Here is a 15,691-nt window from a genome sequence, read left to right on the forward strand (position 1 = left end):
GTAGGGGGAGAGGGAAAGTTGAAATTTGAGTGTGAGAGGGGACAGGGACTGCGGGGAATGGGAAAACTGGAAAGAAGAAGAAACACTGAGGTGGGTAATCTGAAGAGGGAGACTCTGACTCACTGGGCAAGGAGACTGGGACTAGGATGAGATGTCAGAGGACTGGAGACTGGGATGATGAGCCAGGGGAAAGGAAGAGACAGGACTCAGACAGGGACAAAAATGCAGAGGATGGTATACAAGCTATGAAATCTGGGGGGGACAGGCAGAAGAGTCTGTTCCCACTAGATCCTAAAATGGAACCCAAGATTATGGAATCTTGCTATTCCTCTGATGTCAGCAAATATGTAAAACCCGGTGACAAAATATCCCATCTCCTTTTAGTGCTGGTCCACATAGAGGATGACCATCTACTACTGCTATCAGTTATGCTATCAAGTGGCAGATGTCTCAGCAGTGGATATAAAGGTACCAATCTTTCTGATGAACCTCGGGAATGCCAATATGATGCTACACAATGAAACTTTTGTTTATTTCAGTTTGCTTTTTTAAAACCTTGGAAATTACATGCAAAAAAGCTACACTAAAAGAACATTAAAAGTTGCAAAGTCAAGTTCCCAAACCAAAATGACAGAAATTAAGATTGCCTATGCAACCTTAATTCAGACCTCTTGTGTGTATTTATTATGATACTGCTTTAATCACACACTATTTTCCCAAAGAACCTGTGCCTCATTCAGTGGGCAGGACAGACCTAACATGGGTGAATCAAGGTGATGTACTGCAGGAGGCTGTTGCCTCACAGAGTTCCTATATGACACTACTTAAGTCACTCAAAACAAACTTTTTACAGGTGGTCACTAATTGTTTCTTATTTTCTGGGTACCCAACTTGAGACCCTAGGGTCTGATTTGCACATGTGCTGAATATTCACAACTGGAACTGAAGTTAATGAGAGCTATAATTTGAATATATTAAGTATTGCCACATACTCTGAAAAATCACGGGTGTGTCACATTGCGTAGCAAAATTAATAGATACTTTTGACTTTAATCTCTCTCAGCTTCAATTCCACATCTGTAAAATGGGGATATTTGTTCCATCTCAATCTGATATGGATTTTGTGAAAACAAATTAATTAATGTTTGTGAGGCACTCAGTCTAGTGGTGAGCACCATATAAAAGTTCATGAGACAATAATTCTATCTTTACAGCAGGGTTTGACTGGCATGCAGCAAATAAGGCATAGGGGCCACACATTGAATTATAAGGAAAAAACAAGATAATAAATCACTCATTCATTGAGGACTGTCCATGCTTTGGAAAAATATCTCACATAATTAAGAACTATCATAATGCAGCCACACAAGGGAGGGCAAATTAAGGTTGCACAGGTAAGCTTAGCTCTGGCATTTCTTAACTTTCGACTGCCTGACTTCGCAATTTCATATAGTTTTTTCATGTGCAATATCTGTTGAAGGTGTGCAACTGACTGTGTGATACTGTGGTTATGGGGCAAAACACGGCACATACCACAGGACTCGGTCTACCTCTCTGTGCTTTGGCAGTTAACATTTCAGTCCTTTCTGGGGCATTTACATCCATTTTTATTTATTTATTTTAAACACACAGAGTGGATTTGGTCCTACAGGCAGAAGTGCCTCTGAGGGGACACTTTACTCACAGGATGCACAACGTGCATGCAGGCCCAATGCACCCAGGCGATGCACAACGCACCATTCCTGCAGGCTCGCGGAATGAAGGATGCACATTGCACGTACGCGCGGGGAACGCTGTGTGCCAGGGGCTCCCCCTCTGTGTGTCTCGCTCTGCTGTGTTCCCACGTGGGACAGGGAACATTCCCCCCCCCCCCGCTCTAGCCCCTCCCTCCCCTAGTTGTCACAAGCCAGCAGCTCCCCGCCTCCCTCTCCGCGCTCCCACCAGCCAGGCCGCGACTCAGACAGAATCACCCATAGATGGGGGAGGAGGGGGACGAGGCTGTTGTCGCGCGCCCGTCGACGGGCTTCACGGAGGCAGCGCGGCGCGCGCGCGCGCACATGACGGAGTGCATGCGCGGGGGAGGAGGGAGGAAAAGGCAAAGGGGACGTCACGTGACGGGTTTGCTTCGGCGTCGTCGCATTTGGGTGACGGCATCAGCGGACGCCGCGCCGGACTCCCCGGGCCGTCGTCGCGGGAGCCTTTTGGATTCTTGGAGATCAGGTGCGCGCGCGCGCGGGCGCAGCCATGGCGTCCGTGGTGCTGAGCGAGGCGGAGAAGGTCTACGTCGTGCACGGTATCCAGGTAACGCGGCGGCGGCGGCGCGAGGGCAGGGTTCCGCAGGCGGGGCTGGGCTGGTAACGAGGGGAGCGGACGCTCCGGTACTGAGGGGCCGGGGCCGCCCCAGAGCAGCGAGGGCGGGCGGCGCGGCAGCAGCACCACCCCGGCCTGTGCCCCCGATCAGCCTCCGCCGCCCCTGGCCCACTAGGTGCTGCCTTCGGCCCCCCTCCCCGCGCTGCTGGAGGCTCGCTGCCTGCGGAGCCTGTATGCGGAGCACGGCGGGGCTGAGCGCTTCGTATCCCGTCCGCGGGTGTCCCTGCCGCCGACACAGCCGGGGGAGACCGTGCCCGGGATGTGTTGGGGGGGGGGGGAGCAGGGGTCGCCCGGCCCTGAAGCAGAGCAGACCAAAGCTGTTGCTCGCTGGTTACAACGAAATGGGTTCGGTTGTTTTCAGAAAAAAACATTGTAGCCTTTCGAGTTTATTTCTTCCAAGAGTTCATCATTGTTCGTTTTTGGCCAAGAGACGATTGCATGCAGCCTGCGCTGTGTGTAGGTTGCATTTGGTAGGAGCAGTGGTTCAGGAGAGCCAGTTATTTTGTTCTCTTCATTTTGCCGTTGTTCACAACTGGATAGCTTCCCTCTGACTGGCTTGGAAATGCATCCTTAAAACCGACCAATTTAACAGCTCCATGCGAGGTCCAATTCTAATCTTGGACTTTCTGCGAATGCAGCTCCATTGACTGCAGTAGAGTTATTTGGGATTTATATTTAAGTAACAAATAGTAAGAGTTGATCTTCAGTCTACACTACACACCTAGGATAGCACAAAGCCACGAAAGATCCTAGTATATATCCTTTTTGCTACAGGATGTTTTCATTTGATACCAACTTTTTCTTTCCAGAGTTGCTATCGTAGGTCTGGTCCGCATTGAAAAGTTTTGCCCACATAGCTGTATTGTTTGGGTGGGGTGATTTTTCTTCTTTTTTTTTTTTTTTTTTTTGCCAGCATATTTATGCTGGTAAAACCTTAGTAGACACAGTTTATAAAAGCAAAAAGGCCTTTTGCCCATATAGCTTCTTCCCTGAGATAAATAAGCTATCTCAGCAGAATAACTTTTTTTTTCTGGCATAAACTGTATCCAAACTAGAAGGGTTCACCGATATAGCTATACCAACAAGCCTTTTAAGTGAAGAAAAGGCATATAGACAGTTTATTATTTTGCATAAAGGCATCAGTAACTTTGGCTGGAAATTCAAACTACCTCGTTCTTTCATCATCATCAATTTATGTATGTATTTATTCTCTGGAGGCCCCAACCAAGATCAGAGCCGTGTTATGCTCTTGCCTTAAAGAGGTTGCCATTTAAGGTCCTGATCCTGCAGTGATCTTTGGACATAGGATTCCATCTATGCATAGGGAGCTGCATGGAAGCTGAGAGAGGTCTGCGTACATGGAACTTGTTATAGGATCAAAACTGAAATACACAATACAAACTAGGTGTATAAAACGAGTAGTATTACCATACATCTTCATTATATAATTCATGCAGGAAGTCAGTGACCAAATTGGGAATTAAACCAAGATCCTTTGAGTCCTACACCAGCACTTTCACTACAAGCCCATCTATTTTTCTCAGTTTAACTTTGTTAATCCCAGATAAAAACATGGAAGTTATTTTAAATTTCTATTTGACTTATTATTAATGCAGATCAGTTATATCGCTTAATGAAACTGTTGTTGGCTATGTTTAGGAAGATCTTCGGGTAGATGGCCGTGGCTGCGAAGACTATAGGTGTATTGAAGTTGAAACAGATGTAGTATCAAACACAAGTGGATCTGCAAGAGTGAAGCTTGTAAGTACAGATATAAGGAGTTTTTATATATTGCTGGTGGAGGCTTTCAAATTATCATAACCTTGACGTTGTAGGTCAAGTCCAAAACCTTATCATTTGACTGTTAAGTTTTTGATTTTTTACTTTTCAATACAAATATAAAAATACATGAAAGTGAATATTATAAATGTATAATTACTATCTGAAACATACACCATAGAGTTAACAGGAAATTGACTTAATTATATGACATGCAGCTTCTGTTAGTTCCCCTTTTCCATCTCCTAACTATCTGTGACTGATATTGCAACCCCATGCAGTATCTTTGGGATCTGTTATTTTAAATGAATGGTCTATGTATGATTGTGTCCTCCATGGGGGAGGGCTACCACAGCACCTCCAGGAACTAAAAACTGAGGGTAGTGATTCAGGCAAATCAGCCAGGTTGTAACCTCCCAGGAGAAGTACAACTTCCTGTGGGACATTCACGTATATTAGTTCAAACTGGATTCTCCAGAGACCAGCAGACAAAGAAAGGACTTTGGGATAGAGACACTAACTTGGGACCGTCTTTCTGATGCAGCAAATGGAGAGGACCTTTTGGGGGGCTCTTCCTTGCAGAAGGGTTGGAAGGACTTGAACTACTAGGGCCCCATAAGACTAATGGGTGACCTCTGGTGAGCTTTTAGCATACACAGAGGAACTTTGATGTTTGTGTGTGTGTTCTCTTTAATGCTTTTACCTTAAGAATAAATGTGCTTGCTTAGAAGGAGCTGTGTGGTAACTTATAACTAGAGTCCTGCAAATCCGCTTGATATCCGCAGACCATGTTTGTGGTTCACAGATGGATGCGGATCAAAATTTTATATATAGAGCCCTGCAAGTTGGCAGATGTGCACTTTATATTCGCAGACCATAATTGTGAATGCGGATACAAATTTTGTATCCGCACAGGGCTCTACTTATAACTGCTGGCAATACACTGGTCATAGCTTTTGGAGAGAAAGCCAAGTACAGGCACTAGCCTGGTTAGACCATCTGGCTTGCTGGGGATATCACAGTGCAATCTCGGGAGCTGTGCTGCCTTAAAACCTCTGCTCAGGTAGAAGCGCAACATATTTCTCTGCCCACGAGAGATGTTGCCTGGGAGCAGAAAATGTTTAAGTGGGTGCCCTCAAGGGACTGTGTGTGGTGGGCAAACACAGGTTGAGTTGCCCTGAGACTGTGATGCCATCCGTAAAGATTGGAAACTTAGCCCTAGTTTACAATACAAACTTATGTCAGTATAATTACATGGCTTAGCAGTGTGGAAAATCCATACCCCTGAGCGATGCAGTTATATCAACCAAACTCCTGGTATAGACAGCGCTATGTTGATGGGAGGGCTTCTCCTGCTGACATAGCTACCACCTCTTTGGGAGGTGGAACACTTATGCTGATGGGAGAAGCTCTCCTGTTGGCATAGGTCGTGTCTTCACTAAGTGCTGCAGCTGCACCGCTGCAGTGCTGTAAGTTTAGACAAGCCCTTAGTGTGAGCCAAATTGATTGGCAAAGTACATGAAGGCCAGGGGAAGCTGAATAATCCACCATTTAAATCTGTGAAAGTAAGGTCAATATTGTGATTAATAAATAGAGAAATAATTATTCACAGTGTTTATATCACAACAAAGTAAAACTGCTCCTTTAATGGATATTATATGCAGAGACAGTGGCTCTCACTCAGGGTATTAGAATAGTTCTACATATGTATTTTTTCCAGGACTGAATTTATAAAGTCATGGATATTTAGGATGCCCTGTTAGCATAGGGAAATTTTGTGCATATATAGGGTGTATTTGAGGAAATGTGCTCAAGTTTACCATTCTTTTCGAAAGCTTTGATTTATTAAAATAAAATACTGGGTCATGCTCAAAATGCAATTTAGCAGAATGGTTTGTGCAGATAACATAAAGATAAAAATTAATAACAATTAGAACCCTATGTGGATAAATTGTACAAGTAATGACTTGGAATATTTTTCTGGTTTAGTGATAGTTGTATTTTAACAGGGACATACGGACATTCTGGTAGGCGTCAAGGCTGAAATGGGAACACCAAAGTTGGAAAAACCAGATGAAGGCTACCTGGAATTCTTTGTTGATTGGTGAGTATAGTAAAGAAGAGGGCAATAAACCCAATACTTTAAGTGAATAATGTGTTCAGAAAAGCTGTTGATCTAAAGTATATTCTTTACTTCTGTTGGCTTTCTGTAGTGGTCTACATAGTAGAAACAAGCTATTTTGTTTTATTTGATTATAAAATTTGGGAAAATGCTCTGCTTCTCCTGTGGAACTGATGTTTTGCTTAGTTCTAGAAATTACAAGTAGAAAATAAAGAGACAATGTCAACTTGGTAAGCAGACTTCTGCTGAAATACGCAATATTACTATAACTGAAAAAGATTATAAAGGAAAAATAGTTTTGCATTTTCTTTTACCCTTTGTGCATTTGACAGTATGTTGTATAGAGTCTGTCAGTTCCCCCTGTTCTCTCTGGAATTGTCACACACACAGAGAGAGAAAATCATTTAAAAAAGCCGGTAGACTCAAGGACAGGTATGCTACCTGAAACTATTTTTTTCCTTATATTGAATTGCCTAGATTTCAAGTGTATGGCAATGAGAAGTTGTCCCTTTTTTTTTTTTTTTTTTTTTTAATTTTAACACAGTAACACTGTCAATTCTAGATACAACAGATAATTGTCTTGAAAAAGCCATTCACAATAGTATTTTTCAGTGGAGCACTGTTTCTTCCATGAGCTAGAAACCAGGGTTCATGTTTGAGTATGTTTGACTTTTTTGGCTGTGAATGAGGCATTACTTTGGACAGCTTTCCAACTAGTAGAATTTTTAAAAGAGCTAGAGGGACTCCAAGAACCCCAATTTACAGGTTGCTTTAAGAGTTGTCACAGTCATCACCTCGGTGTAATTAAGGATTATACAAACTCATTTAGATGGGGACATGTGGCATGTTAGGTGGACTTTCTAAAGTTCTATTTCAATTATGGAGCAGGCAGTTTAGAGATTTGATGATAGAAGTACTGACATGACTTGAGTTAATTGCTCGGTACTCTGTTTGCAACATAAATAAAGAACTGTTAGTGGGAATCATTGCTTTGATAGATCTGTAAAAATTTGGTAAACTTCTTCACTCCAAGCTGGAAGCACCACTGTTCTCCAAGTTCAAGGCTCCTTGCCGGTCTTCTGTAGTTTAGATTTTAGTACATACGGGAGAATTCTCTAGGGCTGAGGAATTCCAATTTTTTCAATCTCCTTTTTACTCCGTTCCACTCCCCTCATAAGAATATAGAAACTAACAGAATGGAAAGCCCAGTGTCCACCTAGTCCCATATCTTTTCTCTGGGAGTAGCCAGCACCCAGCCGTTTCAGAGGAGGGAGCATGAAACCTTGGAGTAGGCACAAATGAATAATTTCTGCCCACCTCTGACCTAGGGAAGTCTTTCTTACCCTTAACAATTAACTATTGGCGTATGCCCTGAAGAATGAACTTTTATATCACTTAACACCAAGCTGTATTATTGAGTATACCATGAAAACTCTGGATATTGTTATCCATATAAATGGCCAGTCCCTCTTTGAATCTTGCTCCAGTTCTGAGGCTCATGCTGTTTCATATTTTTCTGTTTTAAAAAAGAACTTAATGTATTGCCACTACACCCAAAGCTTTGGCCACTGTGAGGGTACTACATGCACCTTAGTGTTGACATGTCTCACATGTCACAGAGTCTTTGGTTCTCCAGCTTGCAAGATCTAAGTTAAGATCAGAGCCATAAGGTTTTGAAGGGGAATATCAGCATATGAGTTCATTTTTTTCCAATGGTTTCTGGTAAAGGAGTGTCTGGCAGGGAGCTTTTTCTTTCCCATCTGGTCCGGCTGCCAGAGAAGGAGAGAGGTCTGGCATGTGAGTTGCAAAACTTCAAGTTGAAGAGCCCGAAATTGCACGTGTTTTGTTTGGCTTCCAGACTGGTCTCGACCAATACTATAATACTACCAATACCAAAGGCTGAGAGCTGCTACCTCCTTCTCCCTCCCTTTGTATTTTTTTATGTCACTCAGAAATGTTGAGTGAAACAAACTGCCCCAAGAGTTCTTTCTCTATTAGTTAACAAATATCTGGTGCTGATCATTAGTTAGTTTGGAGAGATGCTCAGTAAGGAGTGTTCCCAGGGGCCATAAAGATTCATTGAAGCATTGTTTTCATCAGCAGCTAATATTACAAATTCTCAAATGTTTCTTTAATTAGTTTAGTTTTAGATTCTATTTTATAATTGCCAGAGAGAGAGATGTGAGGTCCAGGATGATTGGAGAACCTCTCCCTGAACTGACGGTCCCAGTTGACTTCCTGTATGTAAGGTGGGTTTTCCCTCAACGTAACAACAGCATGAGTAAGAGCCTGGGCTCTGGAGATCTGAATGTTGAGTTCCAAAATGCTCAAGCCATCTGGAGAGGATGTACATACACATCTACGTGCCAGAAAGATTTTTAAAATAAAATTTGGAGTTTTTTGGCATAAGCCTTTTTTTCTGTGAAGTGCAGTATACCCAAATATGGTAATACCAATACTCTTATATGTGTAGTTGTAACATATGACACTTTTTCAAGCTGCCACTAGATGGTGGTAATTGTGCATAATTTTACAACTGGATCTGTGTTATTGTAGAAGTCTCTTATATGGTACTTAGGTTTTTATTCAAATTAAGAATTTTTTCCAAGGTGCTGATTGTACTGTCCTTATCATGATTGCTATCTGAGATTCTTTCTTGGCTTCTTGTAGATTTTAAAATCTACTAGTTTACTAGAGCTGAGTTAGCCATCCAGGCCTATGTGGTGATCATCCTCTGTTCAGAAAATACCATTTCCTGCCACCACCTTTTTTTCCCCCTTGGCCCTTAATATGTCTCTATCTTCTACTAAACTGAAAGAGGAACATTTAGACCCTTTTAAGGCTATGCACAATGCCATTTGTTGGAATGGACGATTTGGGTGCATTTATAGATGATATTGGCACTTGTTCTGTTTCTCCCAAAGCAATGGAGTGGCCCGTGCATCCAGCCATGTAGGAAGTGGGAGTCCTAGATCTCTGTAGCACACTGGAATGCTGCCACATCAACAGGATAGCTGTTTCTAAAAAAAGTTGATTTTTTCCTGTGCTTATAACTTTGTGAAATATTGACTTGTTAGTTTTGTGACTGCCATAATAATCTGTCATTCTTTGCGGTGTATATATAGTAACTAAAAATAACTCCTACATCAGTTTAATTCATTCAATGACATTTTCAGAGCATACACTGGATATTGGTTTTAGAATGAAATTGGCAACAAGGGAGGTGAGAATTATATCTTTGTCCCCAGCTCTGGCCATCTATTCCTCCAGTTTGGAGGGAAGACTTGCCTTGGCTCCTGCTGGCCTGGTGGACTTATTTCACTAGTCCATGCACAGAAATGTAGGGACCACATCCATTTCAGGTGTTTCTTAGGTATGACATCCTATAGCCAGTGGAGAGTTGTGTTGATGACCTCATGCAATATTGTGATCATTTGTTGCTGCAGCCATCAGTAAGGCTCTTAAATGTTCTCTTCAGATGTCATGGCCATGTACTGTACAGATGACTCATGATAAATGAAACACAAGGAGTGGAGGCTGAAATTCTTGTAACTTTCATGTTTCCAGATCGACCAGTTGAGACATCTGAATACTTGAATGATGTGCTATAGTAGTGTGAAGAGGAAGAAAACTTTATTTTTTCTCTTCAGAAAGCCTATGAAGCTTGGTGCAGAACGGTTCTCAACCAGGGGGACGAGTTAAACTTTCTAGAGGAACGTGGTGAGCCTTGCCATTCACTCTGAGTAGCAATGACACTTGTTTTTGCCCTGGCCGCTCCTCCATCGTGACGGAGGAGGTCACTGAGCCAAATTTCAGTGAGTGGCGTTGCAACCAGGCCTGTGTGGTCCTAATGCCCACTAGCACTCTTCCATGATAAAACTGAGAAATGCTGGTCAAAAAGCTTTGGATATTAATGTGTGACTTTTAAAAGGTCTCTCGCCTATGCACAGTTAGACAACAGGATCAGAGGACTGATTTATTTAAAGCAGAATCCCCTTTCTTTAAAGCAGAATCCCCTTTATTGAAATCAATGTATTAATGGCCCCAGTTACATCTAGATTACAAAATGGGGATTTCCGATGTAAAGGGGGGCACTCCAAGAAAGCGGGAGAGGGGGAAGGTTGGAGGGATGTATTTAAAAAAATGTTGAGAACCCCTGATGTAGTGGAACTGGTCATAGCAGGGGGAGAGGAGCGGAGAGACGGATGGACAGCTAGATGAATGTGGGTTTCCATGGCTTAAAAACAGTCAAATATTTTTATTCTTTGTTTTATGAATAGAAGTGCTTTCATTTGGAAGGATCTGCTGCATCAACCTGGTGGAGACAAATGCCACATGATGTCTGGCTGTTTTAGCCAATTTTGTTCATCAAAGTGTGCTGTAAGAGCTTCAGGGTGTCATCTGCTAGTTAGAGTTATGGGGAGGTGGTATGCTCGTTGCTGATGGAAATAATGAGCATTCCTCCTTAAAGGAGGGCAATATGTTCTAACCAATTCTACCAGCCTGTGGATGGGGGAGAGAAGCTTAAATCACGTGCCTGTCTAGACTGTTTATTTAAGGTACTTTATTTTGTAATGCAGGAAGTGCATTATCTGTAGTGAGATCATTTACTGAGGCTCCGTTGTAATATGGAAATTCAGGGAAGCAAGTCTGAGGTTGCTGTGGGAACCTTAGCTCTGAATTTCTTGACTTCCATGCAACTAAAACCTCAGCTGTAATGCACTGGGAATGTAAGTTTATTTTGATGTGCATATAATTAGCTGTTAAATTCCATCAAGATTTACAAACATAGTTTGCTTTTAATTTAAGGATAACTTTTACAGTGCAGGTAAATGATGTATTCATTAATATCTCTTCTGTATATGCAAATTGTCCTTGGAGGCTTTCTTTGTTCCTGTTTAATCATATAGTGAAAACTTTTAGGGTCTACTACCTGAGGCTTGATACAGATACGTGGTTAGAAGTCAGTGGGAGATGAGATACAAAACTATTCAAGAGAGAACAGCTGGACTGATAACCTCAGGAGTGCTGACATGGACAGCTGGTCTGTGATGGAGATTTCCTTTCACTGGATTCTCCATAAAGTCTTGATTCTCATAGGATGTGGCTGAGAGCTATTAACTTTGGAGATTTTATTTCAAGTCTTGTTCAGGAATAAAAATGGCACACTCCCTTTGGTCATTACTAGATCTTTGTATGTTCCACAAATAAGTTTTTCTTGACTCTACTTCTGAGATTTGTACAGTGGGCAAAGTATTTCAAAACATCTCTGTTGTGATATCCACTGACCTTAGGATGGCAGTATATACCATGTATTTGGAAGCAACGTGGCTAAGTCCATCTAAATTTTAAGTGTAGACGGGGGCTCAGTCCCTTGAAATTAATAAAATGGTTAAGGTGTGATAAAATTCAGCGGCACAGTTATGCAGATCAAATACTCTAAGGCCTGGTCTACTCCTAAAAATTAGATCAAACTAAATACGTTGCTCAAGGCTGTGAAAAAATTCTTGCCTTGTAGTTTGGTTGATCTAACCCTTGGAATAGATGAGCAGCTAGGTTAATGGAAGAATTTTTTGTCAACCTAGCTACTGCCTTTCAGAAGGTGGATTAGCTACATTGACAGAAGGGATTTTTCTGTCAATGTAGCGAAGCATCTATGCTATGGTGCCACAGTGACACAGCTGCAGTGCTGTAGCCGCTATAGTGTAGACATACCCCAAGTCTAGCATTTCTTACGTGGGCAAAACTCGAGTTGTCCAAGTAAAAATTTCAGCATTTGACTTCTAGTTAATACAAGTAAATACTACAGTTTTCAAAAATTAGCTTTTCTATCTGGTATATTATAAGACCTGTGTAATTCTCAGTAAGCAAAATTTGGGTTTGATTTTTGCAGTCATCTTTACATGAGTGGTTCCACTAACTTAAATGGGAAATACTTTTGCTGAATTGAGCCCTTTGTTGGTATATAATTTAATAATTCTAGTAATAAGGCTCTTTTAAAATTGGATTATAGTTCTTCTGCATGGGATTATAATTTTGGCCCATCATTAATTATGTAATCTTGTTACAATGGGGCATTTATACATCTGCAAATGATAACATCCTGCCTTTTGTTAGGGACACAGGAAAAAGGAAAAACAGTTAAAGCATTTGAAATATAACATTAAGTATTTCATTGTTAACAATGTCCCATATTTCCTTTCTCTCTGGAGATTTTAAAAGGAAACCCCCTGCTTATTTGACAGTTTTTAGATGGAAAAGGATAAGGTAGTTGAGATGGGCTGGAGCTGTTTTTGTTGAAGTCTGATCTTATTTCCTTGTGGGGGGAGAGGGGAGGCAGACCAACAGAGAGTGGAAAGAAGAGAACAGCAAAAATAGAAAATGCAGCTTCTGTCTTTGGTATTGACTTTCACTTGCAACCTCACTGCTGGAAAAACATAGGCTTAGCACACAGTCTTATCCACCACTCTGAGACCTGGCAAACTTGTACAGTGTTGTGCTGTTTAGGGCATTGCTTTTAATTGCCTTTTTCTGGTCACAGGCTCGCAGCAGTATTGCAAAATACATAGTCCTGGCTGGTTAAACCAGACTCTTTTTAAACAAAAGACAAAGGAAAAGAGATAGGAAAAAGAAGAAATAAGGTGGGCAGGGAAAAGGACACACGAGGGGCAGGGGTGTCTGTGACAGAGTCTCACATCCCAGGTGATATTCAAGATGTAGTCAAAGATAGTGAAGGTGGCAAAATCATCTGGCTCCTTCTTTGGCCCAGTTTGGTCAGGCCAGCTCTCAGGATTATGATGAAGGCAAAATGGTATCATGCCAGATCTATGTAGATGGTGGGGGTGGCAGCCATGATGGGGAAGTTTGCTCTTTCCCTTTTTTTTAATCTGTAAGTATTGTGATAGTCAGCTTCTCCCTCCCCCCTACCCCTCCCCAAAGTGTCTTTTTGAGGACCCCAAAGGGAATGATGGGCAGAATAGACCCTTCTCATTATATTGTCATACAGTTAGGTCTAATTTCCTACACAACTTTGGTTCATTGACTGACTTCTGGTCAACTCTTGTTTACCATACATGATCTTGACACAGTCCTTGAACTACACTAGTAAGCCGCCTTATTTAGGCTAATTCCACTTGCCTCTCTTTTGCACCTTTTCCCATCAACATTTATCATTATGTGATTGAAACATTTTATAGACTTTCTCACAGTTGAGTTCACAATTAGGGTAAACGCGTAGACCCAATTATTACAACAGGTCTGTGACTTTGGACTGTTTTTTGCCTTTGGCATATAGTAGAATAGAATCAGAACAAGATTCAGAACATTTGTTGGTTTAAGGATTTTTTTTAAAGGCATGCTGCTTTTATTAGCTAAAACTTTGTTTTTAGCTGTGTCAGGCCCGAGGTATCTTAGGACCTTTTTGCATGGATGCCCATAAACTGAAAGTTATTTATTTTGAAATTAGGAAAGTGAAGGCTGCATTCTTTTTTCTGATCCTTTTTTTAAAAGATATCCTTTAGTTGGTACTCACTTCCTGAGATAATGAGACACTGTCTGTAACTACATAAGGGTATCCAGTAAAGAAATTACAAATTAAGGTCATGTAGTCATGCCATTCTAAAAAGACTCTTTTGCTTGTCTTATCTCTCTGTCTCTGTTCCTCTCTCCCTTCCCCTGCCTTCTTCTCACTCTTGTCTTTTGTCCCATTCATCTTTAACAGGCTGTATTGCTAACTGTTTGGAACTTACTGTAACTTTCTCATTTTTATCATGAAGGGCAGCGGTAATTAATTTATCCAGAAAGTCAAGGAACTATGTAGTGCAGTCTGGTGGCTAAAGCAGATTCTGGACTTCTGTATTCTTTTGCCAGCTCTGATACTGATTTTGTGTGTTACCTCAAGTAATCCGCATAACTTTTCTATGCTTCACTTATACACTTGTAAAATAGGAATAATACCTCCTTTGCTATCATATTGTGGGCTTACTGTTTGTGAACTGTTTGTTCCTTCAATAACAGCTGCTTGAGAAATGAAAAGTATCTATTTTCTTTTCTCCTGTCTAGTTCAGCAAATGCCACTCCTGAATTTGAAGGCCGAGGAGGAGAAGAACTCAGCACAGAGATAGTAAATACGCTGTATAGAATATTTAACAATGAGAGCAGCATAGACTTGAAATCCCTTTGTATTAATCCCAGAGAGCACTGCTGGATTCTCTATGTTGATGTTTTGGTAAGTGAAACTAATAAGAGGTAATTTAAGTTCAAGGGAGTCTTTAAGGCACTAAACTACAGAATTTTTTTTTTAAATTAAAAGTTTAATAATTTAAAAAATATGTACACATTTTAAATATCATTGCATGTCCATGTCTCACTATAATGCTAGGGTTTGGGCGGTTGGGGGAGGGGGAGAAGGAATGTGGGGCAGCTAACATAACCACCCATACCAGCTATCTCTTGATGCTCTTATTGGTGGTAGATCCCTGGAACAGAACAAAAGCGTTATTGAAGTGATGGACTTTTTTTTTTCCCATGGAGATTTAAATTTTATTAGTGAATGGGTGTAGAGAGAGTGATTGAATACTTGATCTCTTAATAGAATGGAAACTAAATTATGTTCATGTTCTGAAGTTAACCTAATATGTTGCTGAATCCCAATAATGTGCTTAAAGCTCTGAGAAAGAGAGAAAAAGAGAGAGAGATTTGAATACAGGCCAGGGAGCCAGGAACCTCCTGAGCTATATTCTCAGCTCTGACACTGATTGTGTAGCTTGGACAAATGAATATTTCCCTATTTGTAAAATGGCTAATAAGTGATAACTACTTCCAATAGGTGGATTAGTTCATATTTGTAAAGTGCTTTGAAGATGTAAAGCTCAGTGATTAGTACAGTTACCAAAGCCAAATGTAAGTCTGTGTTAACAAACAAGAACCTTCAGAATGCAGACGTAAATAAATGATGTCTGAAAATACAAATCCATTGGGTTTATAAAACAAAAAAAACAAAAAAAAAAACAAAGCCATTAGTGGGATGGTGCCTACTGTGACTGACTGCAGTACAGAATGATTAGATGTGTACTGATGCTGTTTGTTACAATATCAGCAGCCAGCTTGTCAGAACCTAAAATAATTTAATTGAAAATGAAGTGCTGTTTTGGAAGAGTAGCACTGGGGACTTCAATTATTTGGTAAACATGAACAAAGCTGCAGTATTGACAGAATATGTTTGTTACTAAAGATTTTTGTTATGAAAGGTCTCTGACTTCAATGGATTCTTGCTCCATTTCTTATTGCCATCCATATAACCATTCATAATTCCACAGAAGTCTCTGAGTTTCAGCTCTTGTTTGAGGGTAAGGTTTGACCAAGAATATGCAACTTCAGGAGGAAAGGGAGAAGAGATTACTGTAACAGATGTGTCAATGC

General features: G+C 41.1%; 1 protein-coding gene across 1 annotated transcript in view; it reads left to right on the plus strand.

The window, feature by feature from the left end:
- The first annotated feature begins 2,150 nt into the window (after positions 1 to 2,150).
- The window catches only part of EXOSC7 (exosome component 7), a 29,039-nt gene continuing 15,498 nt past the window's right edge, over positions 2,151 to 15,691 (plus strand). The window contains exons 1-4 of the mRNA XM_067561725.1: positions 2,151 to 2,301; positions 4,030 to 4,131; positions 6,159 to 6,253; positions 14,333 to 14,498. Of these exons, the coding sequence (XP_067417826.1) occupies positions 2,245 to 2,301; positions 4,030 to 4,131; positions 6,159 to 6,253; positions 14,333 to 14,498 (420 nt within the window). The 5' untranslated portion in view covers positions 2,151 to 2,244. The remainder of the gene's footprint in view (positions 2,302 to 4,029; positions 4,132 to 6,158; positions 6,254 to 14,332; positions 14,499 to 15,691) is intronic.

The sequence above is a fragment of the Emydura macquarii genome, unplaced genomic scaffold (genome assembly GCF_026122565.2).
Source record: "Emydura macquarii macquarii isolate MOO-44397 ecotype Brisbane River unplaced genomic scaffold, CSIRO-AGI_Emac_v2 contig_2422, whole genome shotgun sequence".
Taxonomy (NCBI): Eukaryota; Metazoa; Chordata; order Testudines; family Chelidae; genus Emydura; species Emydura macquarii.